This window comes from Thunnus maccoyii, chromosome 23 (genome assembly GCF_910596095.1).
Source record: "Thunnus maccoyii chromosome 23, fThuMac1.1, whole genome shotgun sequence".
In the NCBI taxonomy this organism is placed as follows: Eukaryota; Metazoa; Chordata; class Actinopteri; order Scombriformes; family Scombridae; genus Thunnus; species Thunnus maccoyii.
This window is the reverse complement of record NC_056555.1, coordinates 21839942-21865553: the sequence shown is the minus strand read 5'-3', so window position 1 is coordinate 21865553 and position 25612 is coordinate 21839942. Positions and strand designations below refer to the sequence as shown.

Sequence of the window (25612 nt, the reverse complement as noted above, 5' to 3'; positions counted from 1 at the left end):
ATAAGTTTGACTTCAGTTTTTTCTTCACCTGTCAGAATAATGACGTGTTTTAGGTTTACCAGAAGTACACTGAGGTTAGTGAACGTTACCACACGACAACTGTAAATATCTGTCCGACCATGACGTTACCTGCCTCAGGTTATTCAAGTATCGTTACCAAACCTTGACAGTACACGAGTTCATGGTGCATTCAAGTACACCTCGTAAACTCAGAGATCTATACTCCAATGGCCACGAAGGCTCTTTAAAACAGCAAAGTTTCTAAGTTTCTCATCCTCCTTTGTTGAAATACATACATCTGTCATTGCTTTGTTGTTCTTTCACAACAGTATTTGTTTTTAATGATCACATAGCAAAGCAAAAACCAATCGCCCATTTGGTGCTATACATTCCAATCTTCTAAATGACATCAAATAATCAAATCAAAGTGTTATCAGCAGTTGTTATCAGGAAACCCACACCAGCATATTCATGTACAATGAGTCTCTAGGTATCTATCCAGTTCCAGCTTCTCAAATTTGAATATTTGCTGCTTTTATGTGTCGTATATGTGTCGTATATGTTTATCTTTGGGTTTTTGATTGTTGTTCAGACCAAACAAGATGTGTGAAGACGTTAACTTTAGCTGCAGGAAATCAGAATGCACATTTTCTGACATGTCATAGACTAAACAATTAATTAATTATAAAAACAAGTGTCACACAGCTGCTAGCATGGCTTCAGATAGTTGTTCTTGTTAACATATTCAAAGAATGTTATCCTTGGATTCACTCTGGACAGTGCTCACCTGTTGAGCCAAGCAGATACATTAATTCAGTCACAAAATAACTTTTAAAATCCATAACTGAGGACATTCCTAGTCCTTGTTACTGGCTTTAACAACCTGTGACTCGTGCTCATGTGTTTGTATTTCTCCACAGACGATTATCGACCATGTCCCAGACTATCCCTCCGATTCTCTCCGTCCTCCCCACTCGGGCTCTGGTTGATGAGAAGTTCAAGGTGTTGGTGGAGAATCTGCCTGCAGGATCTCCAGTAACTCTTCACTCCCTCCACCATTCCGAGGACAAGGACTACTGGGAGGCGTATGCCCACTACATCAGTGACCACAGAGGAACAGTGTCTGGTGGGTTCTCCTCCTCTTTATCACAAACATATTTTAAACCAAAGTTTTGCTGTCTGTCCTCAACTTTACAGCTGGTTTGCTTGTTGGATATTTTGTATGTTTTGTTTTCTTGTTGTTGACAGTCGACTGCTTTTGTAGTTGCAGAGGATTTGAGTTTTGGCGGGACATACACAGGAATAGAGCCCATGGGTTTGTTGTGGAGTATGCGTCCTGTCCCAGGCAGCCGAACAGGTCTCAGGTAATACATGCAGTGCTGTCTCTGTGAAACTGCAGACTGTGTGATGTCATCTGAAATCAATATCATAATTAATTGTCTCATTTACCAATGTTATGTTTAAAGAAACAATTTCATATTAGATACACCTACCATATTAGATATTCAGTTACTAGCAACCCTTTTAGAAAGTCTCTGCAAAAATAGGCTCTTGTTCACATCTCTTTACTATCAAATATTCTGCATAGTTGCCTACTTAAAGTCAGCATGACAAATTGCTGGTAAGTCTTGACTTACATTGTTTTGATGTTGGACTGATAAGATCAACAGCTTTGCATTTAGTGTTAAGCTGTTTAAGCTAATGTTAGCTTCAGCTCTGAGTCCTGGAGGTCTTGATTCAGAGCTTTTAGGTTTATATGCTTAAAGTAACGATATGATGTATATGTGTAATTGAAGGTTGGGACAATGGTCATATGTTCACAAATTTTCAAATTTATCCTAAAACAATACTCAGGTGAAACATGTTTTTCTTGCTGTAATCATTCTTCCTGTTCATACTGACCATTAGAAGATCCCTTCATAATGTACTTACAATGGAAGTGATGGGGGACAAAATCCACAGTCCTCCTTCTGTGCAAAAATGTATTTAAAAGTTTATCTGAAGCTAATATGAAGCTTCAGCGTCCACATGAGTCAAATCAAGTAGATATCTTTCAATGTTACAGTCTTTTTAGTGCCAAAGTCCCTCTTTTTGTTACTATATTTCCATTGCAGCTCAACATTGAAACACTGCCCAAGGAAACACAAAGAGGGAATTTGATGCTAAAAAGACTGTAAATGTCAGATGTCCACTTCATATGACTAACTCAGACTGCTGAAGCCTCATATAAGCTTCAAATCAACTTTGAAATAAATATACAGGGAAACTTTTGATTGTTACATTACACAAAATCAAAGACCAGTAAAATGCAGTAAAGTGCAAAGAAATGGAGGAAGCCCTTTTTGTCATTAGGTGAAGTTTGCACACTGTGAATGTTCAATGCCCTTTTCTTTACCTGTTAGGTTGAGAAAGATGGACGTCCGTAGCCCCATGCTGGTCAACATCTCGGTCTACAGCGGACACATAGCTGAGGGCTTCAGGGAGCAGCCTCCTCTGGCCTCGGTGCTCACTGAGAGATGGTACATGGCTCCAGGGGTCCGGAGGATCGATATCAAGGAGAAAGGAGTGCGAGGGACCCTGTTTATACCTCCAGGTACGTCTGCATCATCTGAAAAAACATCTCCAGTTTATTGATCTTCAAAAAGACCTTTTTTTGTTTAATTTAGGCATAATTAAGGATCGCTATCTTTTAAAATCATTTTCTTTAGACCAAGTTTGTAATCTGTTTCTCCATGCCTCAGGTCCAGGACCCTTCCCTGGGCTGATGGATATGTGGGGAGGCGGTGGAGGGCTGTTGGAGTATCGTTCGGCCTTGTTGGCGTCCCGTGGTTATGTGTCTTTGGCGCTAGAGTATTTCTCCCCCGGTGAGCTGCAGTCAGCAGACCTAGAGTTCAAATATTTTGAGGTTTGTTATTTTATTAATTGTAGAGTTTCCACTGTTTGTTTGAAGGGTATCAGTTTCTTCATTGTTGTGATATATTTTTGTATTTTGTGATTATATCCTATATTTTCTCTAAACTCTGCTGCCCTACATCCCTTCAAAGTTTAAACAACTATAGAGCTGAAACAGAAAATCTATCAGCAACTATCATAATTAAAGCTGCAAGCAGTGTTGAACGGGCCTTCGCACCCTTGCGCACATTGGGGCGCGGTGCAGTCCAAAGGCTTCTGTCACGGGCATGTAGATGTCTCCAGACCTGGGCTGACAGGTCTGACTTTACAAACATGTAAAGTTTGGTGCAGACTGGAGCATGTACAATAAAGTTATAGCAATTTCCTCTGTCATGGTGAAACATCAAATCTCAACGGTGTGAGGATGACAATTTTCTGCAGGGTGAGACATGTCTGTCTTGCTCACCCCTGTGTCATCAAAATTATGCAAGTTTTGGGCCCATTCACTTGAATTTCAATAAATAACAATAAAACATGCCTCAACCTGCAGAAAATTCTCATCCTCCCACCATTGAGATTTGATGTTTCACCATGACAGAGGAAGTTGCTATGACTTTATTGGACATGCTCCAGTCTGCACCAAATCTTACATGTTTGATAAGAGTCCCGGCCTGAACACATCCACATGACAATATTCCATCAGTGATGCAAACTGGCTGAATAGCGCCCCCTATGAAATTGCAGCGAAGCAGCCCCAGTATCAGGCAAAATAGTGGACAAAGGAAGTGATGTTTATCTCCTTCTTGCACTGTATGAAAACAGCCAGGGTCTGAAGACATCTACATGCCCATGACAGAAGCCCTGCGACCGTGTCGTGGCCCGATGTGCACAGAGGCGCGAAGGCCCATTCAACGCTGCTTGCAGCTTTAATTTTATGTGATAGTCAGCAGAATTTCTTTTGGTTTTGGGCTGTTTGTTGAACAAAACAAGACATTTGAAGACATTTTTCACTATTTACTGACCTATTGATTAACTGAGAAAGTCGTCAGATTAATAGGAAAAGAAAATAAATCAGTTCTTGCAGTCCAGAACAGTGAGAACTTGGCAAGGACTTTACACACAAACTTTGCAGGTATATATGGTAAAAGTTTGAAATTGGGATTCATCAAACATTCTTTCTTTCCTATATCTCCTGGTATCTCCTTCTGCACAGGCGGCGTTTAATATCGTCAAGGATCATCCTCAAGTGATCCCAGACAGAGTTGGACTTTTTGGTCTTTCCCTCGGGGCAGTCGTGACCATGTGTTTGGCAGCTGAGAGCACCATTACCAAGGTAACAGACACAAAATATCTTGGAGTTGCTTTTTTGTTAGCCTTGAATATGTGGTTGTTCACTGTGTGTCATGGAGGGCCGACCAACACATTTATCATCATACTAATTGGTGAAATCTATTGATGTAATCTTTTGATGGATTGAAAACTCAACAAACGTCATCACTGTGTTGTGTTTCAGCCTCGGTGTTGTGTTTGTGTCAGCGGCAGCCACATTTTTCCACGTGGGGAAACCCTCAGCGGAATCCATAAACTGATGGCCAGGTATGTGTCAGTAACATACCGTATTTTCTCTAATAGTGGCCGGGGCCTTTATTCACCTCAACTGCAGAGGGTACCAGGCCTTTATTGGAAGCAGGCTTATATCAGAGAGAGGCCTTTATTCCTAATTCCCTCTGTTTGAGTACATTTGCTCATATTTTAGTACGAAGCCTCCCTGTTTTCTGATCTGCCTCCATTTGCTCTCACATTACACAAACATTTCAATATAACTTGTGTGAAGTATGACTGGTCAAGTACAGGAGGGGAAATATGGCCAGTGTCAGTTAAAAACTAAAGGAATCTGAAGTAACGTTACGCTGCATATAAACATTAATAGCCAGTTAACAGCACAGTCAAATATCAAATATCAATCAGCTGTCTCTCTAGCTCCAAGCTAACTTTCTTCCTCCCACCTCCAGCTAGCCGTGCTCTCCTCTTGTCAGTTAACAGAGGCTCACGCTTCTGTTTTTTCCAGCATCTGATTCTTTTCGAGTCAGTGTCAAAATGTCTTGCAGCTCTCGCTCCTTAATTTTCCTCCGCATATTGCAAAACTCTCTCTTTGAATTTAACGTCAAATTTCGGTCTGGTGGGTACCATGTTCGCTCTCTACAGAGAGAGGAAAATCTAGTCACTGACACTTGCACAGGTCCTATATGGTACTTCAATTATAGCTACCGCCATCTTGTGGCACTTGTACATTTCTACAAACCACAGTCACATTACAACAGGCACCAAGCGGAGGGGGACGGACGTTTCTTTTCATTTGGAAACGTTAAAAGTAAAATTAGGCTTTGCTGTCGGATTCTGAACTCATTTTAAAAAAAGACGAGAGAAGAAGAGGGAGAGGGGGCGAGAGAGTGAATGAAGAGATGGAGCTGGTAAGAAAGCAGTGAATCAGATCAATAAAAAAAATATCTAATTGTTTCACAGCAGTTACTTTCTAGAGCACAAATAAACACACCCACACCCCTGCACACCACCATACAACCCTGCAGCGGTGCGCAGCAACACCTGATTTGGTCTGAATACGTCCTCAATCCATTCTTGTTTTTTCCTTCCCCGGCCTGTATTTGGGGCCGGCCTTTATTTGTTCATGTCAACCACACCCCTGGCCATATTTGGAGACCCGGCTTTTATTAGAGAAAATACGGTAAATACAGCATACACAGTTTCACAGTTGGACTGATCTATGAATGAATTATTACTTGTGATGGCAGGAATTCTCACAAGGCACGTGTGGATGAGAACAACCATCACATATGGCGAGATTTAAATCTACCAATTACCAGTGACCTCTCTATGAAAGTGGACGTAAGTATGTTGCACTATATATTGTCTATATATAGTCTCCAGTATGTCTTCTACCCACCTCTGTTATTAGGAATATAATGCCCTTTATGTGATGTTTAGCAATTGTAATATTTACCATGTTCATTTAGTGTGTTAGTATGCTAACATTTATTACAGCTGAGGCTGATGGGAACGTCATTAGTTTTGCTGTCACTGAAAATGATAATATTAGAGATAACTGCACCAGCAACTCTTTAACATTATAGGGAATTATTTGATTCAAATGACTCATTGTTTGAGCAAAAAGGTTGCCAGTTTAACTTTACGGGTAGGATTCAGTCACAAGGAGTCACATTCACCTTCAAAAATGCATAAAAACATTTAATGTGGTTAAAGCACAGTTATTCAGTCTGCATTTATCTATAAATTAATACAGATGAATTGTACAGTGTCTGTTGTCAGCAGCTGCTTTATACTGTATGAGAAGCTTCTCCTTCAGTTCATTAAATCCCTACAGCATCTGAAGGCAGCAGGACAGTTGTGTTGACACATCTGTAGCCTCTGATCTGAGTCGACTGTATTTACCTTCATTAAATCACATGCAAATAACAGCAGGCTGCTACAAATATCCTCACACACCTCTACACACATTAGTGCTATAACTCTATATCCTGCCTGTCAGTTGTCAGCTCATTAATCCCGTGTGACTTCTTTCCAAGTTTCATTTAAAGCACGTAAGTGCCATATTTTATTTTTTAAATACATCGCTGTGCAAATGCTGCTGTCACATCAGTTATAGTTAAAACTGAAATAGTGTTGGATTGATGCAATCATATAAATGGCTTCACTAAACTATTTTTTAAATTATTTTTTTCAATCTTCATTTGTTCTATTATTATCTGTTAAAAAACTGTGTTGTTGTAGGCTGCAGATTTGAGATGTTGTGTGTTCACATCACATCACATGGCACCAGACAACAATTTGCTTTCTGTGTCTTCATTTTTTGAGTCATTGTTACCACCTGACTGCGAGACAAATGTCCCCTCAAGGACAGTAAAGTTAAAGTTCTGCGCCCAACACCTACCACTTTGTATGATAAAAAAACAACTTATAATGGTTCATTCTAACTAACTCCAGTTTGTGTTGATGCTTTGTTAGGTGAGAAGAATAAACTGTCCAATGTTGCTGGTCAACGGTCATGACGATCAGAACACACCCGCAGTGGAGTCTGCTGAGGATGTGAGTACACACACACACACACACACACACACACACACTAGACAGTGTTTACAGTTATGTCTGCACTTGATGATGATGATATTGTATGCATGCTTCTCCTGACCTTGACCTTTGGTTGTGTTTATTACGCTTAACTGATTTTGGTGTTTGGTGCTGTGACTTGCATTTACCAGAAGGGAGCAGCATTGTGATGTCTGGTCACATAAATACAGTATTTACAATGTCAGGTCACTGGACAGTCATAAGCTTTACATCATGTTCACACTGAGCTTTGAAGAACTGGTTTCAAATACTTCATACAGATGGAATGAGCTGCAGAAAACTTTGAAACTAAACTCTCTTGTTTCACTTGAAGATTTGAAAAGGATACTAATACTCATATATTTGCAATCCCACATGTAACTGTTTTAATTAATGTGAAAATGTCAAATGTGTGTGTGTCCACTCTTAAACTGTGTATGTTTATTCTTGTACACAGGTCTCTCTTGAAAAAGAAATCCTAATCTTAATCAGACCACCTGTTTAAATAAAGCATTAAATGAATAAATCATCATTTGTCAAATCAGGATGCTCATGCAAATTGAAGAAAAGGATCATGCTACCTCATCACATTTTGTTATTTTTTCATTGCAACTAATTGTTCATAAAACAAAGAAAATTACGTCTTAAATCAGATAATGTCATCCTAGGGCTGCAGCTATCTTTTGCCACAACAACAAGTCCAAATATATTTAAATCCATCTTTATAGAGCTGAAAAATAAAGGCTCATATCACATCTAATAACTCAGTTATCTGTGTACAAAGAAATAGGGCCTCTGGTTAAATATGTCCACCTAGCACAATACATTTGTTTGATCTTTGACCCCCAGGTCGCCCAGATGATGCATGCAGCAGGGAACGATCACCTGCTGACCAGACTACATTACCCTGACACTGGACATCTGATTGAGCCGCCCTACTCGCCTCACTTCAGAGCTACTAACTTCATAATGGAAAGCACAAAAGCCAAAGGTGAGTTCTACTTGCACACAAGGAGGTGATTATACTAAACATTATACTAACAAAACATTCACATTTTATCAGAGAACCAAATGATGATTTCTTTCATTATCAGATGAAATGCATCAGAAACACGTGATACTGTTAAAGTGGAATTTCAGCAAGGAAACGTAGCTGCAAGCGTGCAAGAAATATCAGGGTGGCAGCTCACCATCGTCCCTGTGTAGGCAGATCAATCCGTCTTAAAGGGTCCTTGAATGATCATTTGTTGGCAAGTAGCTCAGAATGTGATCAGAAGATGATTTAATGAAGAAGTTGAATTTGCATGAAAGTTAAATTGATTTCATGGAGCAGAGGATTGTGGCTTTTCCAAAGTTGGAAAATGTCTGTCATCTGTAAAACTGGACAACATTAAAAAGTTTACGTTTTTTAGGTTATAATTGTTATTTTAATGGCATTTGATGACTGTATTTTCACTGTATAACTGATTCTACAGGATCTCCTTGACAAATTTCTTTACAAACCCTCTTAAAAAGTGAAATCCTTTACATATATTACAATGATAAACATGAGTTTCCAAGTGAGGTCCCACAAGGAAATAATTTCTGCAGCAATTTTCACACTTGCGCCACTTTAGGCAGTGAGTCTACAGTACAACTTTTACTACAGTAAGTTATTGCTGTTGTTTCAAATGTGTTTTGCGTCTTCAACTGAACTTAAACCTGCATTAACTGAAGCAGAATGTATCTGCTGGGGACTAGTGTGACAGAATGACACTCAGAATTACAGGACTTTGCAGCCCTGATGTCAATGTACTTTATTCTGCCTTATACATCCAATAGAATCCTCCAGCTGCGTTTATTTAAGGTTTTAATAATCTGTATTTTCAGACTGTTTTAGCAGAATCTTCTCTCAAATATAACATTGTGTGTTGCAGTGATTGTAATGTGGGGAGGACAAACCAAACCCCATTCAGACGCTCAGGAGGACTCCTGGAGGAAGATCTTGGCTTTTCTGCAGCAGCATCTTTACTCCACTTCGAGTCCCAAAGCCAAGATGTGAATGATTACATAAGCTCAGATAGACCCCAAATAACTGCTGGAAAATTATATATACTACATCTGACTACATGGTACTGGGTACTCTCTGTATTGATCATGTGCCTTTTGATGTGATTACTTGAAGTGCACAAAATATGTACTCTTGAATTAGCAGAGAAGCTTGTTTTTTGGGGTCAAATTGTGCCTCTATTTTCATTATTTGTGTCCACAAAGCCATAATTCTGAACGAGACAGACTGAATGAGTATTATTACTAGGGCTGCAACTAATCTGTCAAGTATTTTCTCAGTTAATCGATTAGTCGTTGGGTTTAATGCATGTCTGAGGGGATAATAACAGATAAGGCAGCAGAGTTTGAGATTTGCACATTATTTATTACAGTGCTTCAAAACCTTGTTACTTGACACAAAAACATGGAGGAGACTTTAATTAACTCAGGGATTTTGATTTAAAATAATATAAAAAACTAGGGCTCGTACATTTTTGTTATTATCCTTAAAGGTGCAGTGTTTAGAATTTAGTGGCATATAGCAGAGCAGACTTGGCAGAAATTGAATATAATAGTCATAAGTATGTTTTAATTAGTGTACAATCACCTGAAAATAAGTTTGTGTGGCCGCCATAGGTTCTCCTACACACTTGGAAGGGGAGGGGAGGGGGTATTCTGTTGGTTGCAAACTGCATCCTCACCACTAGGTGCCACTAAATACTAAACACTGGTCCTTTAAAAATGGTCAGTAACAGAAAGCTATTATAGTGGCTATTTACTAGTAGTATAGCTAGTATATCATGGTCAGATTCTTTCATCAGATAGTTAATGATTTAAATCAAATTTTGGCTAATTTTTGACAGTGTATTATATGTAGGCAAGATTATTGTACGACTGTGTTTAGACAACATTTAACATTTCATTAAGAAGTTTCTTTTGTTGCTTTGTAGAAAAAACATTCATATTCCCTAAAGTATTATATAAATTATTGTTTTGGTATTGGTACCTAAATTCAGGTAAAATATCGAACTATACCTATTTACTCAAGAAGGAAGCAGTCAAGTACATTGACTGCTAACATTTGCAAGCTAACTATTTGGTAGCTAACTTTGTAGCCACCTTTATTCCGAAAAATGATCCGATCCATGACCCAAATCCGTGATACGATCCAAACTTTGAGTTTTGTGATCCGTTGCACCCCTACTGTTAACGTCAGCTTTGTAGACCATATTTTGTATGTCATGCACAGAGATGAGAGTGTGTAAGTCATGTATTTGATACATGCATTAATACTTTCTGATGTGAACCTACACTTTTAGATCTGTGAATGTTTTTAGTGTTCAGTCTTTCTAGTATTCAGCACTGATCTGTTCCTGTATCACATTATAAGCTTTGTGCTACTTTATATATTTCTATATACTAAGAAAATACATAGGAAACGCGTGTAAATCATGTGATATCTTGTCTGCTTTTGATGAGAACATAAATCTGTTGTCACAATAGAACAATACCATAAATTTGAATTTCACTTTGTTGGTAAAATCACACATCTGAACCACGCCATGGCTAAAATGAGCTCTTCTTTTGCCCCCCACCCCTCAGATTTCATCAGGTGGGGGACAATGATATAGTTTGATGCGGTATTTTCGTTTTCCTCCTGTCCTCCCCAGTTTTTTGAGTCACCGGCCGCCACTGGTGTGGGGGCTGAATGCAGCTCATTTTTGTAGGATACAGCAGAAAGGTCTATATACATACACTACATTATACACAAACTTTGTATGGTGGTGTTATTATCATTTATTTTACAATAATTATAGGTCCTATATTTATAATTCAGTAGTGGGGATGACCTATGAGGGGAAGGGAAAAAATGGAGTGAGGGTGACAGTTTAGTGATAAAGTGCTGTAGAAAAATACCATCAAAACTAAAATTTGTAGCTCTGTACTGCAGTTTTTCCTTTATTAGGGCCCAAGCACCTAGCGGTTCACTCACACTCTCCATTCAAATATATGAGTATTTTTCTGTGTCCAGCTGCAGCTACTTATTGCACACCTGACAGTACACATTTCAATCAAACTTTGACCAGGTCATGTGGGTCAAAAGTTTTTTTTAAAATAGACTTGATGAAAATTAGGAAATGAATTTGTTTTACACACAAACTCATCAAGAGTTTTCAATTTACTAATTGAAATTCAAGTGAAATGGCCCAAAACTTGCATCATTTTGATGACACAGTTGTGAGCAAGACAGACATGTCTCACCCTTCAGAAAATTCTCACACCGTTGAGATTTGATGTTTCACCATGACAGAGGAAGTTGTTATAACTTTATTGTAAATGCTCTAGTCTGCACCAAACTTCTCCCGGCCTGAACATGTCTACATGACAATATTCCATCAGTGATGCAAACTGGCTGAATAGCGCCCCCTATGAAATTTCAGCGAAGCAGCCCCAGCAGCAGGCAAAATAGTGGACAAAGAAAGTGATGTTTATCTCCTTCTTACACTGTCACTGAGTTCAATAGTTTGATGCCATGCTAGCAACTTAGAGTTGTGAGCAATTAGTAAACCAGATTTCATTGATTAGCTGACATGTGGGCATTGATTCAGAGGTAGGATTCTGAAGGGAAGAAAGTATTGATAAACCTATAAAGAGCTGATAAGCTATACTGTTCTGTTGTCAGTCCAAAAGATTCATATCGCTTCAAACTGACAATGAATGTACTTAACATGTCATATCAAATGCTAGTCATATCAATCTAGTCTGATTGTTTGTTGTTGTCATTCCTTTTATAATTTATTCAGATGAATTAATGTGCCTCTAACAAGTGTATTGATTTTTGAAATAAAAATCATTTAAGTCAAAGATCTGTAATGAATGTAGTGGTTTCTCAGTATCAGTTCAAGAATTTTATTCAGAAAATTTTAGTTACTTTTCAGATGAAGATTTGACACAATGAATATAATGAGCTTTTACAATACAACACATTGTTGGAGATGAAACCAGTGGTTTCCAACCTTTATGGCTTTTGACATCTGAAGAAGCTATATTGTTTGTGGTGGTGTTGGCTCACAGAACATCTAATGTGGTGCACATTTAAACACAATCCAGGAAGCCGTTCCAACAATTACATAGGATAGGATACATAGGATTAAACTCAGGTATATGGGTTCTCTCTTTGTTCTGCCTGGAATACTTTGGAGGGAAAAGAGGGAGTTACAGGCCTGAAGGGCAGAGTTATATAATCTTGCAGGAGTGGACTAGTCAGGGGTTGCAGTCTATGTGATGATTCAGGTGGGGTGGAGACGTGTGATTTAACAGTCGCCCCTTCAATGGTACATTTGATAAATCACAGGTTAGTTCTTGGAGTCAGATTCAACTGGTAAAAGAATTACAAGTCGGGCTACTGTTCAAATAAACCTCTTCTTTTTAGATGTGACTTCCACAGTTCGGGTCCTTCCATCATGACTGGGTATGATGCGTGACACTTTCCTACAGGCCATAGTCCTCTAGGTAGTTGGGGGTCCATTAACAGTACTACTGTTCCTTCCTTCAAATTCTAAGTGTCATTTTGCCATTTATTCTGTACCTGTAGGTTGTGAAGGAAGTTTTTGATGAAGCATTACCAAAACTGATCAGCTAGTGTTTGAACGTGTCTCCATCCAAGCAAGTTGGTATCTGCATCGACAGCCTGTGGAAGCCAAGCATCTCTCTGCCCCATGAGAAGGAGATTTGGGGTAATAGGGTCATATTGTGAAGCCAGCACTTTGTACAATTTCTCAGGGTTAGAGTTTGGTAGGAAACAGGTCTGTCTATAGCCCAAGGTACCAGAGACACAATGCCAACTTAGGGTCCTAGTGCACCCTCTACAGGATCTGTCTGGTTCTGATTATGCCAGATTTCAGCAATATCTGATCTGGCCGGTCCTGCATTGAGTTTTGCAACATAACCAGACTGATTTAGTTAGCTGATCTTGTTGTTATAGATGTCAGCCAATTCAGGGTTTTCTTCAAGTTTGCACTCAGATCGGTGGAGAAGGGGCATTCGGTTCGGTTCTATAGGTGTGATGAGGAATGGATTGTCTGATCCAATGAGGATGTGTGGCTGAACTTTAGAGAAGGAGCTCTGTGAAAGACCATGTAAATGTGGGTAGCATTGCTTAAGTTTATCAGTAGGATAGCTCTGCTTAACAGCAGAAAGTGCTGTCAATGGAAAATTTTCTCTCAGGGAATGAGGCAGCAGATATTTGGAGGTTTACAGTTCTCCCTTCTAGTGTCTATGTCTGCTGTCTCACTGTGCGCAGCTTAAGCTTTTCTGGCTCTCCCTCCAGAGCAAGATACTTAGCAGCACCTGGTAGCAACATTGTGCCCTCAGATCCATCAACTAAGATGGCATAGGTATCAAATGTCTTATTCTTGTTGCAAAGTCTTACTTTGACTACTACTGATGTCCTGATGCAGTGTGTCCATGTGACTTGAGACCATGACTTCTGGTCAGCCCTGTGGAGAATGGTAGCTGATGGAAACTTGGATCTTGGACTTCTGTCTTTCCTCTGAATTTGGGGTACACCAATTTGAAGATTGCTGATATGTGCTACAACTGCTTGACATTGCACCTCTCCTTCAAGCCATGCAGAAAAGTCCACTAGGTTACTGTGAGCATTAGGAGAGGCTGAGTGGGCATGTCTGGCAAAGTTAGAAACTAGCTCTACAGGGAGTTTACTGAACAATAGCTTAACATGTGAAGCACAGGCTGGTTGTGCGGCACCTTCTCCTGATCTGAGTGATTGTAGCATGCTCACTAATGACCTTGCTCTAACAGCAAAGTTTTGAAACCCCTCGGCATCTCCACAAGCCATTTTAGGGAGATTTAATATGGTCTGTATCTCCTTCAGGGCCAGTTGATGTGGTTGACCATACTGTCGCTCTAAGGCTGCCAGTGCCTTGGTGAAAGGTTGTGGGTCATGGGCATAGGAAAGTGCAATATGGCAAGCAGAGAGGAGACGTAGATGATCCAATAGGATATGATATGTGTACAGTACCGGGTCCTCTACTGGTAGAAGGTTAGTGAAAGCCATCCTTACTCCAGTTAGCTGTGGGCATATGAAACTGGAGCTGGCTGGGACACAAGGTACTGGGGTTGAGGCTGCTGCACAGGTTGCTTAGGTACATGCTGAAACTGGTATGAAGCTAATTTGCTTGGATGGTAAGCAGATTGTTCTGAACTGGTTGATGAAACTTGAGGTGTAGAGATAAGTGGAGGTTGTATTGCATATAATGGGAGTAAAGTCCCCTGAACTGGTGGTAACTGACTGTGAGGACCATAGACTGCTTGAGCTGTGCTAACCCCTCGGGATAACCCCTCCAGCAGCTACAACAGGAACATGCTGCTCTAACACTGATGCTTCAGTATTAAAAACCTAATGATGTCTTATATAATAATATATCAGTCAGAGGGACCAAACCACTACTTTTACTGCAATACTTTAACTACATCAAGCTTATACTTATGTACTTCTAGTAAAGTAGGATTTTTCATGCAGGACTTGTAATGGAGTATTTTAACATTGCTATATTGGTACTTTTACTGTAGTAAAGGATCTGAGTACTTCTTCCACCACTGGTGGTTAGTAGGCTATTTATAGTTTAAACATTTCAAACATCATGGAATTAAAAAGTTCTTTACTGAACAAAACTACATTATAGTAGTTGGTTGAAATTAAGATACATATATTTAAATTTCAGGTATTGTTTTGTGGAAATAAGATATCATTTCCTTTTGAGGAAGAACCAAAGCGTCAATAACCACTGATCTAAGATTAATGTTCTGTAATTAATACAATATTTCATTGGTTGCAAGAAAACTTGATTTGTAGCCAAAATCAACAAACTGGAAGAACAGAGGTACAGTATCTTCAGGTGAGGTTTCAAGATGTTTTACAGCAGATAGTTGGTTTAAACAAGTGAGCACATTACCTACAGGTATAATATTATATATTTATATATTATATATATATATATATTATATTTATTTTCTTGGAAAATTTATAGTGAAAATCTATCTAAATGTGTCAATTTTAAATATTAATTTTAGTCTCAATTTAATAACAATAAAATTAAATGTAAAAACCAAGTCCTGTTTTATAATGGATAAGTAACATACACTAAGAGTTGTGGTGAAGTGCTGATCACTGGAAGTAGACTTGAGAATAGGAAAAAAATGTTGCATACTCTGGCTCCATATTCATTTCTCTTTTATTCAGATAACGTTTTGGCCCTCAGGCCTTCTTCAAGATGATTGTTCATGATAGTGATTGTTTATCTTGAAGAAGGCCTGAGGGCCACTCATAAATGTGTTTTTCTTCTTGTTCCTACAGTTGAATGTTTGAGCTTCTCTGTGCAGAAGACGTATGTGCAGAGTTTGATACTAGAAGACTATTTTCACATTCATCTGCTGAAAGTGGAAAGGTTTTCTGTGGTCATTAAAAATCTAATTTTAAGGGTCTGGCTAATGCGCATGATTTGTGACATCACAACTAGTGTGGGGCCCATTGTGGTCCAAATTTCAATTTATACAAGTGTGATGTGGAAACTTGAAGCCTCCAGTGCACAAACACTGAGAATGGGCTTTATGAAATGAAATATATTTGCAGATTCATAGATTTTGGAATTTTTAGATTTAATTTTTGGATGTGGGATATGTGTATATGTGTGCATGACAAGGGACAGGTGAAGACGGACAGGTGAAGGACTCAGTGTTGTTTATATTGCATCATGTTATTTTGATGAATGCTAGATGGTCACACAGAGGTTCTTTTATGTTGTATTATGTTTTTCTGATAATTGTTGGAGCATTTGATGTAAGACAAATGTTCGTTTGAACGGACAATTAAGTTTTATCTTATCTTTAATGAGGGAGAAGGAGTATACGACAGTGCAGGACAGAAACAAACCAGTGTGGCTTAAGGTGTCACTGCCATTTGAACGCGAGCATCTGAGCTTCTTTAATGACTCGATATTTAAAGTTTAACTTGAAAGAGGATTAATTGTGTGTTTAGTGTTTCTTACCCACATTCCTGAGGACTGAAAGAGGACAGCTATCTTTCATATGCAGGACGTGAACGCAACGCGACCTTAATTCACCTGCACTCATCACTACTGCTGTATATTTTCGCTTAATGTTGGTAAATGTGTAATTATTAAATATCAGCTCGGTGGACTGCTAACCTACAGGCTCGCAAACTAACGGTCAAAGTCTCCTTGCCAAGTTGTCAGTTGTTTCTTCACCTGCCAGGATGATTGGGTGTTTTAGCTTAAAGAGAGGTGCACTGAGGTAAGTGTACTTTACTACACGACAAGTGTAAGTATTTGCCCGACCATACCTTCCTTAGATCATTCTATAGAATGTATAAACAGGGCTAGTTTGTTACAAGGACAGTCAGTAGTGTAGTGTCTATAATGTGAGTTCCTGGATATAAAGTGTCCATCTGCAATTTTCTGTAACGGTCCCAGTAATATTTTCTGGCAAAGGGTACTGAAGTAGTATATCACATGTAATGGTTAAGCTACGTTTGAGTGAAAAAAAAAAAAAAGTTATAAATGCAGTTGCAAGAAATATACTTTCAACTCATATATTGGGATGTTTGGTTTGAAAAGAAAACTTATTTTAATTCTAAGTATTCTAATTATTATTAACTCCCACTGCTCTTTCATCTGTTCACTCTGTAGATTTCTCTCGTTTTTCACTACATTGAGTGTTTAGTCAGTGATGGTTATTTGAGGTGCTTTAACTGTACTTTAACTCCCTCATGCACCTTTTTTTCTGCTTCTTTCCCGGTCAATGATCATGGAGATTGCGGTGGAAATTATAAATAAGGTTTTGACGGCATTTCAGGTGCAAATTCAGGAGGCTTATCTCCGCCCGGTTAAAGCCGCCCCATACTAAACCGATATAACACCTACACGAATCTCATGTTTTACCTGCAAGACTCGTGTTTTAATGCTGTTGTTCATCATTTGTGATGTGAAAACATCAGAGAAATAAAAAAGTTTGTGTCCTGGGATTAGTTAAGTTATAAATGCAGGTGAAGGACTTTTACTTGTAATGGAGTATTTTTACATTGCTGTATTGGTACTTTTACTGTAGTAAAGGATCTGAGTACTTCTTCCACCACTGGTGGTTAGTAGGCTATTTATAGTTTAAACACTTCAAACATCATGGAATTAAAGAGTTCTTTACTGGAGTAAACTACATTATAGTAGTTGGTTGAAATAATGATATATATTTAAATTCCAGGTGTTGTTTTGTGGATATAAGACATCAGTTAATTTTAAAGAAGAACCAAAGCGTCAATAACCGCTGATCTAAGATGAATGTTCTGTAATTCATTAGTTGCAGAAAAATTGATGTGTAGCCAAAATCAACAACCTGAGGTTTGAGGTCTGAAGATGTCTTACAGCAGATAGTTGGTTTAAACAGAATAGCACATTACCAACAGGTTATTATATATTTATTTTCTTGTAACATTTATAGTGTCATTATTATTATTAATTATTAAGTTATTAAATCAAGTATTATTGTATTAATATTTTAATGATCGTGAATCCGGTGTAGAAGTGTATCCAACTGATCAGTTTTGTGATGCACTATTGACCCCGTCTATTGACCTTTATATGTTGTAACCACATTGTTCTGTTTTTAGGTAAGATATCTCGCACCTCGGTTTGTGTAGGCAAATTAATGTGTCGTCTGTTAGGAAATAAGAAATAGAAAAGGTTATCTGAAGTGCATTATACACAGTGACCCTGATTATAAGAAGTGATAGGTGGAAAGTGGGACTAAATGCAAAACCTGGAAACTGAACAAGACAGACATGACACTATATATGGAACTGTTATTGATTATCTTACAGGAAACAGGTGTCTGCAGACTGAGAGGTGTGACAGCACACGAGGCGCTTGTGTTGACAGTTGTGTTGGATGAGATTGAGAGTATAAAGTGTATGTCTGAGTTGTTTAAGGTGCTTCTCTTGCTGAAGAGCTTTGGGGTTATTCTGATAATTGCTGGAGCATGTGATGCAAGACAAATTTTCGTGTGAATGGACAATACATTTTCATTTTTCATGAAGGAGAAGGAGTTTATGTAATTTTAAGGGTTTTAACAAGATAATTACCGTATACTTTTTTGATAAAAACTCATCAGACACACATTATTGTTAATATAACTTAATACATGTCTGGAGGGATCTTTAAGTAAAAGATCGGAGTACTTCTTCCACCTTTGTCAAACACGCCATTGTTTATATATAAATTAATAAAGTCAATAATCCCAGTCACGAGCGCTTATTTCACTCCTTGTGCGCATTCCAGAGAGAGACAGAGACAAACCAGTGTGGGATTCGGTGTCACTGCCATCTGCAGAAAGCGACCATTAGCTTCATTCTTAAACTTGACTCGATGTTGACAGTTTAATTTAAGAGGATTTACTGTGTGTTGAGCGTTTCTTACCCGCATTCCCTGAAGGCTGAGAGAGGACAGATATCTTTCGCATGCAGGACGTGAACGCAACACGAACTCATCACTACTACTGTATATATTTTCTTGATTTTGGTGAGTTTATAATTATTATTAACCAGGTTGGTGTTGCTTTTTTTTTTTTTTTTTTTTTTTTACTTAACTCCTGGTTTAGACCAGTGAGCTGCTCGGACGTTTTGAGGACTGCTAACTTACTTAATTTACAGGCTAACTAGCTAACGGTTAAGGTCTCCTCGTCGAGATTTAAACAAACTTGAAGTAAAGTTTGACTTCAGTTGTTTCTTCACCTGTCAGAGGTGAGGTGTTTTAGCTTTACGAGAGGTAAACTGAGGTTAGTGAACGTTACCACACGACAACTGTGAATATCTGTCCGACCATGACGTTACCTGCCTCAGGTTATTCAAGTAACGTTACCAAACTATGACAGTAAACGAAGACTTCATGGTGCATTCAAGTACACCTCGTAAACTCAGAGATCTATACTCCAATGGCCACGAAGGCTCTTTAAAACAGCAAAGTTTCTATTTTGTCTTATTTTCCTTTGTTGAAATACATACATCTGTCATTACTTTGTTGTTCTTTCACTACAGTATTTGTTTTTAATGATCACATAGCAAAGCAAAAACCAATTGCCCATTCAGTGTTAGAGATTCCAATCTTCAAAATTACATCAAATAATCAAATCAAAGTGTTATCAGCAGTTATCAGGAAACTCACACCAGCATATTCATGTACAATGAGTCTCTAGGTATCTTAAGTTGTTTTACTGCAGCATTTTTAATAATTAGATTAAAGATGAAAGAAGAAATGTAAAAAAATTATCCGGTTCCAGCTTCTCAAATTTGAATATTTGCTGCTTTTATGTGTCGCATATGTGTCGTATATGTTTATCTTTGGGTTTTGGATTGTTGTTCAGACCAAACAAGATATGTGAAGACGTCAGCTTTAGCTGCAGGAAATCAGAACACACATTTTCTGACATGTCATAGACTAAACAATTAATTAATTATAAAAACAAGTGTCACACAGCTGCTAGCATGGCTTCAGATAGTTGTTCTTGTTAACATATTTGAAGCATGTTATCTTTGGATTCACTGTGGACAGTGGTCACCTGTCAAGCCAAGCAGATACAGTAATTCAGTCACAAATGACTTTTAAAATCCATAACTGAGGACATTCCTAGTCCTTGTTACTGGCTTTAACAACCTGTGACTCGTGCTCATGTGTTTGCATTTCTCCACAGACGATTATCGACCATGTCCCAGACTAACCCTCCGATTCTCTCCGTCCTCCCCATTCGGGCTCTGGTCGATGAGAAGTTCGAGGTGTTGGTGGAGAATCTGCCTGCAGGATCTCCAGTAACTCTTCACGCCCTCCACCATTCCGAGGACAAGGACTACTGGGAGGCCTATGCCCACTACATCAGTGACCACAGAGGAACAGTGTCTGGTGGGTTCTCCTCCTCTTTATAACAAACATATTTTAAACCAAAAGTTTTGCTGTCTGTCCTTAACTTCACAGCTGGTTTGCTTGTTGGATATTTTGTATGTTTTCGTTTTCTTGTTGTTGACAGTCGATTGCTTTTGTAGTTGCAGAGGATTTGAGTTTTGGCGGGACATACACAGGAATAGAGCCCATGGGTTTGTTGTGGAGTATGCGTCCTGTCCCAGGCAGCCGAACAGGTCTCAGGTAATACATGAAGTGCTGTCTCTGTGAAACTGCAGACTGTGTGATGTCATCTGAAATCAATATCATAATTAATTGTCTTATTTACCATTGCTATGTTTAAAGAACAACTTCTTATTTGATACACCTGTGCACACCTGTGTTAAAGTCTTTTTAGTGCCAAAGTCCCTCTTTTTGTTACTACACTTCCACCACAGCTCATTAGGGAAACACTGTCCGAGGAAACCAAAGAGGGAATTTGATGCTAAAAAGACTGTAAATGTGGCAGATGTCCACTTCATATGACTAACTCAGACTGCTGAAGCCTCATATAAGCTTCAAATCAACTTTGAAATAAATATACAGGGAAACTTTTGATTATGTTACATTACACAAAATCAAAGACCAGTAAAATACAGTAAAGTGCAAAGAAATGGAGGAAGCCCGGTTTGTCATTAGGTGAAGTTTGCACACTGTGAATGTTAAATGCCCTTTTCTTTACCTGTTAGGTTGAGAAAGATGGACGTCCACAGCCCCATGCTGGTCAACATCTCGGTCTACAGCGGACACATAGCTGAGGGCTTCAGGGAGCAGCCTCCTCTGGCCTCAGCGCTCACTGAGAGGTGGTACATGGCTCCAGGGGTCCGGAGGATCGATATCAAGGAGAAAGGAGTGCGAGGGACCCTGTTTATACCTCCAGGTACGTCTGCATCATCTGAAAAAACATCAGATGATACTGATCTTCAAAAAGACCTTTTTTTGTTCAATTTAGGCATAATTAAGGATCGCTGTCTTTTAAAATCGTTTTCCTTAGACCAAGTTTGTAATCTGTTTCTCCATGCCTCAGGTCCAGGACCCTTCCCTGGGCTGATGGATATGTGGGGAGGCAGTGGAGGGCTGTTGGAGTATCGTGCAGCCTTGCTGGCGTCCCATGGTTATGTGTCTATGGCGCTGGAGTATTTCTCCCCCGGTGAGCTGCAGTCAGCAGAGCTAGAGTTCAAATATTTTGAGGTTTGTTATTTTATTAACTGTAGAGTTTCCACTGTTTGTTTGAATGTGTGATTGTTTGTATCAGTTTCTTCATTGTTGTGATATATTTCTGTATTTTGTGATTATATTCTATATTTTCTCTCTGCTGCCCTACATCCCTTCAAAGTTTAAACAACTATAGAGCCGAAACAGAAAATCTATCAGCATCTACCGTAATAATTAATACTATTAATAGCTTAAGTAATATATGAAGCAAAAATCCCAACATTCTCTTTTTCCAGCGTCTCAATTTTGAGATTTATTTTATTTTATGTGATAGTCAGCAGAATTTCTTTTGGTTTTGGGCTGTTTGTTGAACAAAACAAGACATTTGAAGACATTTTTTCACTATTTACTGACCAATTGATTGACTGAGAAAGTCGTCAGATTAATAGGAAAAGAAAATAAATCAGTTCTTGCAGTCCTAAGTCGATAAAAAAAATGAAAACAGTGAGAACTTGGCAAGGGCTTTACACACAAACTTTGCAGGTACATATGGTAAAAGTTTGAAATTTGGGTTCATCAAACATTCTTTCTTTTCTTTATCTCCCGGTATCTCCTTCTGCACAGGCGGCGTTTAATATCATCAAGGATCATCCTCAAGTGATCCCAGACAGAGTTGGACTTTTTGGTCTTTGCCTCGGGGCAGTCGTGACCATGTATTTGGCAGCTGAAAGCACCATTACCAAGGTAACAGACGCAAAAAATCTTGGAGTTGCTTTTTCGTTAGCCTTAAATATGTGGTTGTTCACTGCATGTCATGGAGGGCCGACCAACACTTTTATCATCATACAAATCGGTGAAATCTATTGATGTAATCTTTTATTGGATTGAAAACTCAACAAACATCATCATTGTGTTGTGTTTCAGCCTCGGTGTTGTGTTTGTGTCAGCGGCAACCACTTTTATCCACGTGGGGAAACCCTCAGCGGAATGCATAAAGCAATGATGAGGTATGTGTCAGTAATATAAATACAGCACAGACAGTTGGACTGATCTATGAATGAATTATTACTTGTGATGGCAGGAATTCTCACAAGGCACGTATGGATGAGAACGACCATTATATAGTGCGAGATGTAACTCTACCAATTACCAGTGACCTCTCTATGAAAGTGGACGTAAGTATGTTGCTCTATTTATTGGTTTCATTGAAGTCTCCAACACATCTGCTACCCACCTCTGTTATTAGGAATATAATGCCCTTTATGTGATGTTTAGCAAGTGTAATATTTACCACGTTCATTTAGTGTGTTAGTATGCTAACATTTACTACAGCTGAGGCTGATGGGAACATCATTAGTTTTGCTGTCACTGAAAATGATAATATTAGAGATAACTGCACCAGCAACTCTTTAACATTATAGGGAATTATTTGATTCAAATGACTCATTGTTTGAGCAAAGAGGTTGCCAGTTTAACTTTAAGGGTAGGAGTAAAGTAAAAGTTGTGCGCCCAACACCTACCACTTTGTACAATTTAAAAAAAACAAAAAAAAAACAAAAAACAACAACATATAGTGGTTCATTCTAACTAACTCCAGTTGTTTGTTGTGGTTGATGCTTTGTTAGGTGAGAAAAATAAACTGTCCAATGTTGTTGGTCAATAGAAATAGTGTCGGATTGATGCAATCATATAAATGGCTTCACTAAACTATTTTTTAAATTATTTTTTTCAATCTTCATTTGTTCTATTATTAACTGTTAAAAAACTGTGTTGTTGTAGGCTGCAGATTTGAGATGTTGTGTGTTCACATCACATCACATGGCACCAGACAACAATTTGCTTTCTGTGTCTTCATTTGTTGAGTCATTGTTACCACCTGACTGCGAGACAAATGTCCCCTCAGGGACAGTAAAGTTAAAGTTCTGCGCCCAACTTCTATCACTTTGTATGATAAAAAAACAACTTATAATGGTTCATTCTAACTAACTCCAGTTTGTGTTGATGCTTTGTTAGGTGAGAAAAATAAACTGTCCAATGTTGTTGGTCAACGGTCATGACGATCAGAACACACCCGCAGTGGAGTCTGCTGAGGATGTGAGTACACACACACACACACACACACACACACACTAGACAGTGTTTACAGTTATGTCTGCACTTGATGATGATGATATTGTATGCATGCTTCTCCTGACCTTGACCTTTGGTTGTGTTTATTACGCTTAACTGATTTTGGTGCTTGGTGCTGTTACTTGCATTTACCAGAAGGGAGCAGCATTGTGACGTCTGGTCACATAAATACAGTATTTACAATGTCAGGTCACTGGACAGTCATAAGCTTTACATCATGTTCACACTGAGCTTTGAAGAACTGGTTTCAAATACTTCATACAGATGGAATGAGCTGCAGAAAACTTTGAAACTAAACTCTCATTTCACTTGAAGATTTGAAAAGGCTACTAATACTCATATATTTGCAATCCCACTTGTTAACTGTTTTAATTAATGTGAAAATGTCAAACGTTTGTGTGTCTTACCATGCTTAAAGTGTGTATGTTTATTCTTGTACACAGGTCTCTCTTGAAAAAGAAATCCTAATCTTAATCAGACCACCTGTTTAAATAAAGCATTAAATGAATAAATCATCATTTGTCCAATCAAGATGCTCGTGCAAATTGAAGAAGAGGATCATGTTACCTCATCAGATTTTGTTACTTTTTCATTGCAACTAATTGTTCATAAAACAAAGAAAATTACATCTTAAATCAGATAATGTCACCCTAGGGCTGCAGCTATCTTTTGCCACGACAACAAGTCCAAATATATTTAAATCCATCTTCACAGAGCTGAAAAATAAAGGCTCATATCACATCTAATAACTCAGTTACCTGTGTATGAAGAAATAGGGCCTCTGGTTAAATATGTCCATTTAGCACAATACTTGATCTTTGACCCCCAGATTGCTCAGATGATGCATACAGCAGGGAAGGAGCACCTGCTGACCAGACTACATTACCCTGACACTGGACATCTGATTGAGCCGCCCTACTCGCCTCACTTCAGAGCTACTAAGTTCATAACGGAAAGCACAAAAGCCAAAGGTGAGTTCTACTTGCACACAAGGAGGTGACTATACTAAACATTATACTAACAAAACATTCACATTTTATCAGAGAACCAAATGATGATTTCTTTCATTATCAGATGAGAGGTCCCTGGGTGGTCATTTGTTGGCAAGCAGCTCAGAATGTAATCAGAACATAATTTAATGAAGATTTATGAAAGTTATGTTTAAAGTTATGTTAAAGTTTTCCAAAGTTGGAAAATGTCTGTCATCTGTAAAACTGGACAACATTAAAAAGTTTACGTTTTTTAGGTTATAATTATTATTTTAATGGCATTTGATGACTGTATTTTCACTGTATAACTGATTCTACAGGATCTCCTTGACAAATTTCTTTGAAAAAGCTGTGAAATCCTTTACATACATTACAATGATAAAAGTGAGTTTCCAAGTGAGGTCCCACAAGGAAAATAATAGCTGCAGCAATTTTAACATTTGTGCCACTTTAGGCAGTGAGTCTACAGCACAGTTTTTACTACAGTAAGTTATTGCTGTTGTTTCAAATGTGTTTTGCGTCTTCAACTGAATTTAAACCTGTATTAACTGAAGCAGAATGTATCTGCTGGGGACTGGTGTGACAGAATGACACTCAGAATTACAGGACTTTGCAGCCCCGGTGTCAATGTACTTTATTCTGCCTTATACATCCAATAGAATCCTCCAGCTGTGTTTATTTAAGGTTTTAATAATCTGTATTTTCAGACTGTTTTAGCAGAATCTTCTCTCAGATACAACATTGTGTGTTGCAGTGATTTTACTGTGGGGAGGACAAACCAAACCCCATTCAGACGCTCAGGAGGACTCCTGGAGGAAGATCTTGGCTTTTCTGCAGCAGCATCTTTACTCCACTTCAATTCCCAAAGCAAAGATGTGAATGATTACATAAGCTCAGATAGACCCCAAATAACTGCTGGAAAATTATATATACTACATCTGACTACATGGTACTGGGTACTCTCTGTATTGATCATGTGCCTTTTGATGTGATTAATTGAAGTGCACAAAACATATACTCTTGAATTAGCAGAGAAGCTTGTTTTTTGGGTCAAATTGTGCCTCTATTTTCATTATTTGTGTCCACAAAGCCATAATTCTGAATGAGACAGCCTGAATGAGTATTATTACTAGGGCTGCAACTAATCTGTCAAGTATTTCTCAGTTAACTGATTAGTCGTTGGGTTTATAAAATGTCAGAAAATGGTCAAAAATGTCGATCACCATTTCCCAAAGCCCAAGATGCAACCTGAAATGT

The 25612-nt window shown here is 38.5% G+C and overlaps 2 protein-coding genes and 1 long non-coding RNA gene across 12 annotated transcripts in view; 2 read left to right on the top strand and 1 right to left on the bottom strand.

Moving 5' to 3' along the window:
* The window catches only part of LOC121890339, a 21333-nt gene extending 20406 nt beyond the window's left edge, over positions 1–927 (bottom strand). For both annotated transcript variants that reach the window (XR_006093739.1, XR_006093738.1), the window contains exon 1: positions 29–927. This is a non-coding gene — a long non-coding RNA (uncharacterized LOC121890339). The remainder of the gene's footprint in view (positions 1–28) is intronic.
* LOC121890335 (peroxisomal succinyl-coenzyme A thioesterase-like) overlaps positions 1–9304 on the top strand; it is a 9599-nt gene extending 295 nt beyond the window's left edge. For 2 of the 3 annotated variants that reach the window (XM_042402472.1, XM_042402473.1), the window contains 10 exons: positions 921–1126; positions 1265–1364; positions 2403–2593; positions 2742–2905; positions 4106–4225; positions 4406–4488; positions 5703–5796; positions 6934–7014; positions 7885–8026; positions 8952–9304. In XM_042402472.1, the coding sequence (XP_042258406.1) occupies positions 934–1126; positions 1265–1364; positions 2403–2593; positions 2742–2905; positions 4106–4225; positions 4406–4488; positions 5703–5796; positions 6934–7014; positions 7885–8026; positions 8952–9076 (1293 nt within the window). In that variant the 5' untranslated portion in view covers positions 921–933 and the 3' untranslated portion in view covers positions 9077–9304. The other variant, XM_042402474.1, reaches the window with a different exon arrangement.
* Positions 1–25612, top strand: part of LOC121890334 (bile acid-CoA:amino acid N-acyltransferase-like) — a 25886-nt gene extending 274 nt beyond the window's left edge. Inside the window, exons 1-11 of one of the 7 annotated variants that reach the window (XM_042402466.1) lie at positions 16350–16395; positions 19840–20045; positions 20186–20285; positions 20771–20961; positions 21109–21272; positions 21861–21980; positions 22161–22243; positions 22318–22411; positions 23250–23330; positions 24196–24337; positions 25110–25612. In XM_042402466.1, coding sequence (XP_042258400.1) covers positions 16358–16395; positions 19840–20045; positions 20186–20285; positions 20771–20961; positions 21109–21272; positions 21861–21980; positions 22161–22243; positions 22318–22411; positions 23250–23330; positions 24196–24337; positions 25110–25234 — 1344 coding nt within the window. In that variant the 5' untranslated portion in view covers positions 16350–16357 and the 3' untranslated portion in view covers positions 25235–25612. Of the gene's footprint in view, positions 1–16349; positions 16396–18311; positions 18672–18832; positions 18928–19002; positions 19729–19839; positions 20046–20185; positions 20286–20770; positions 20962–21108; positions 21273–21860; positions 21981–22160; positions 22244–22317; positions 22412–22861; positions 23229–23249; positions 23331–24195; positions 24338–25109 lie in introns of those variants that run through there. The other 6 variants (XM_042402468.1, XM_042402469.1, XM_042402467.1 and 3 more) reach the window with 6 other exon arrangements.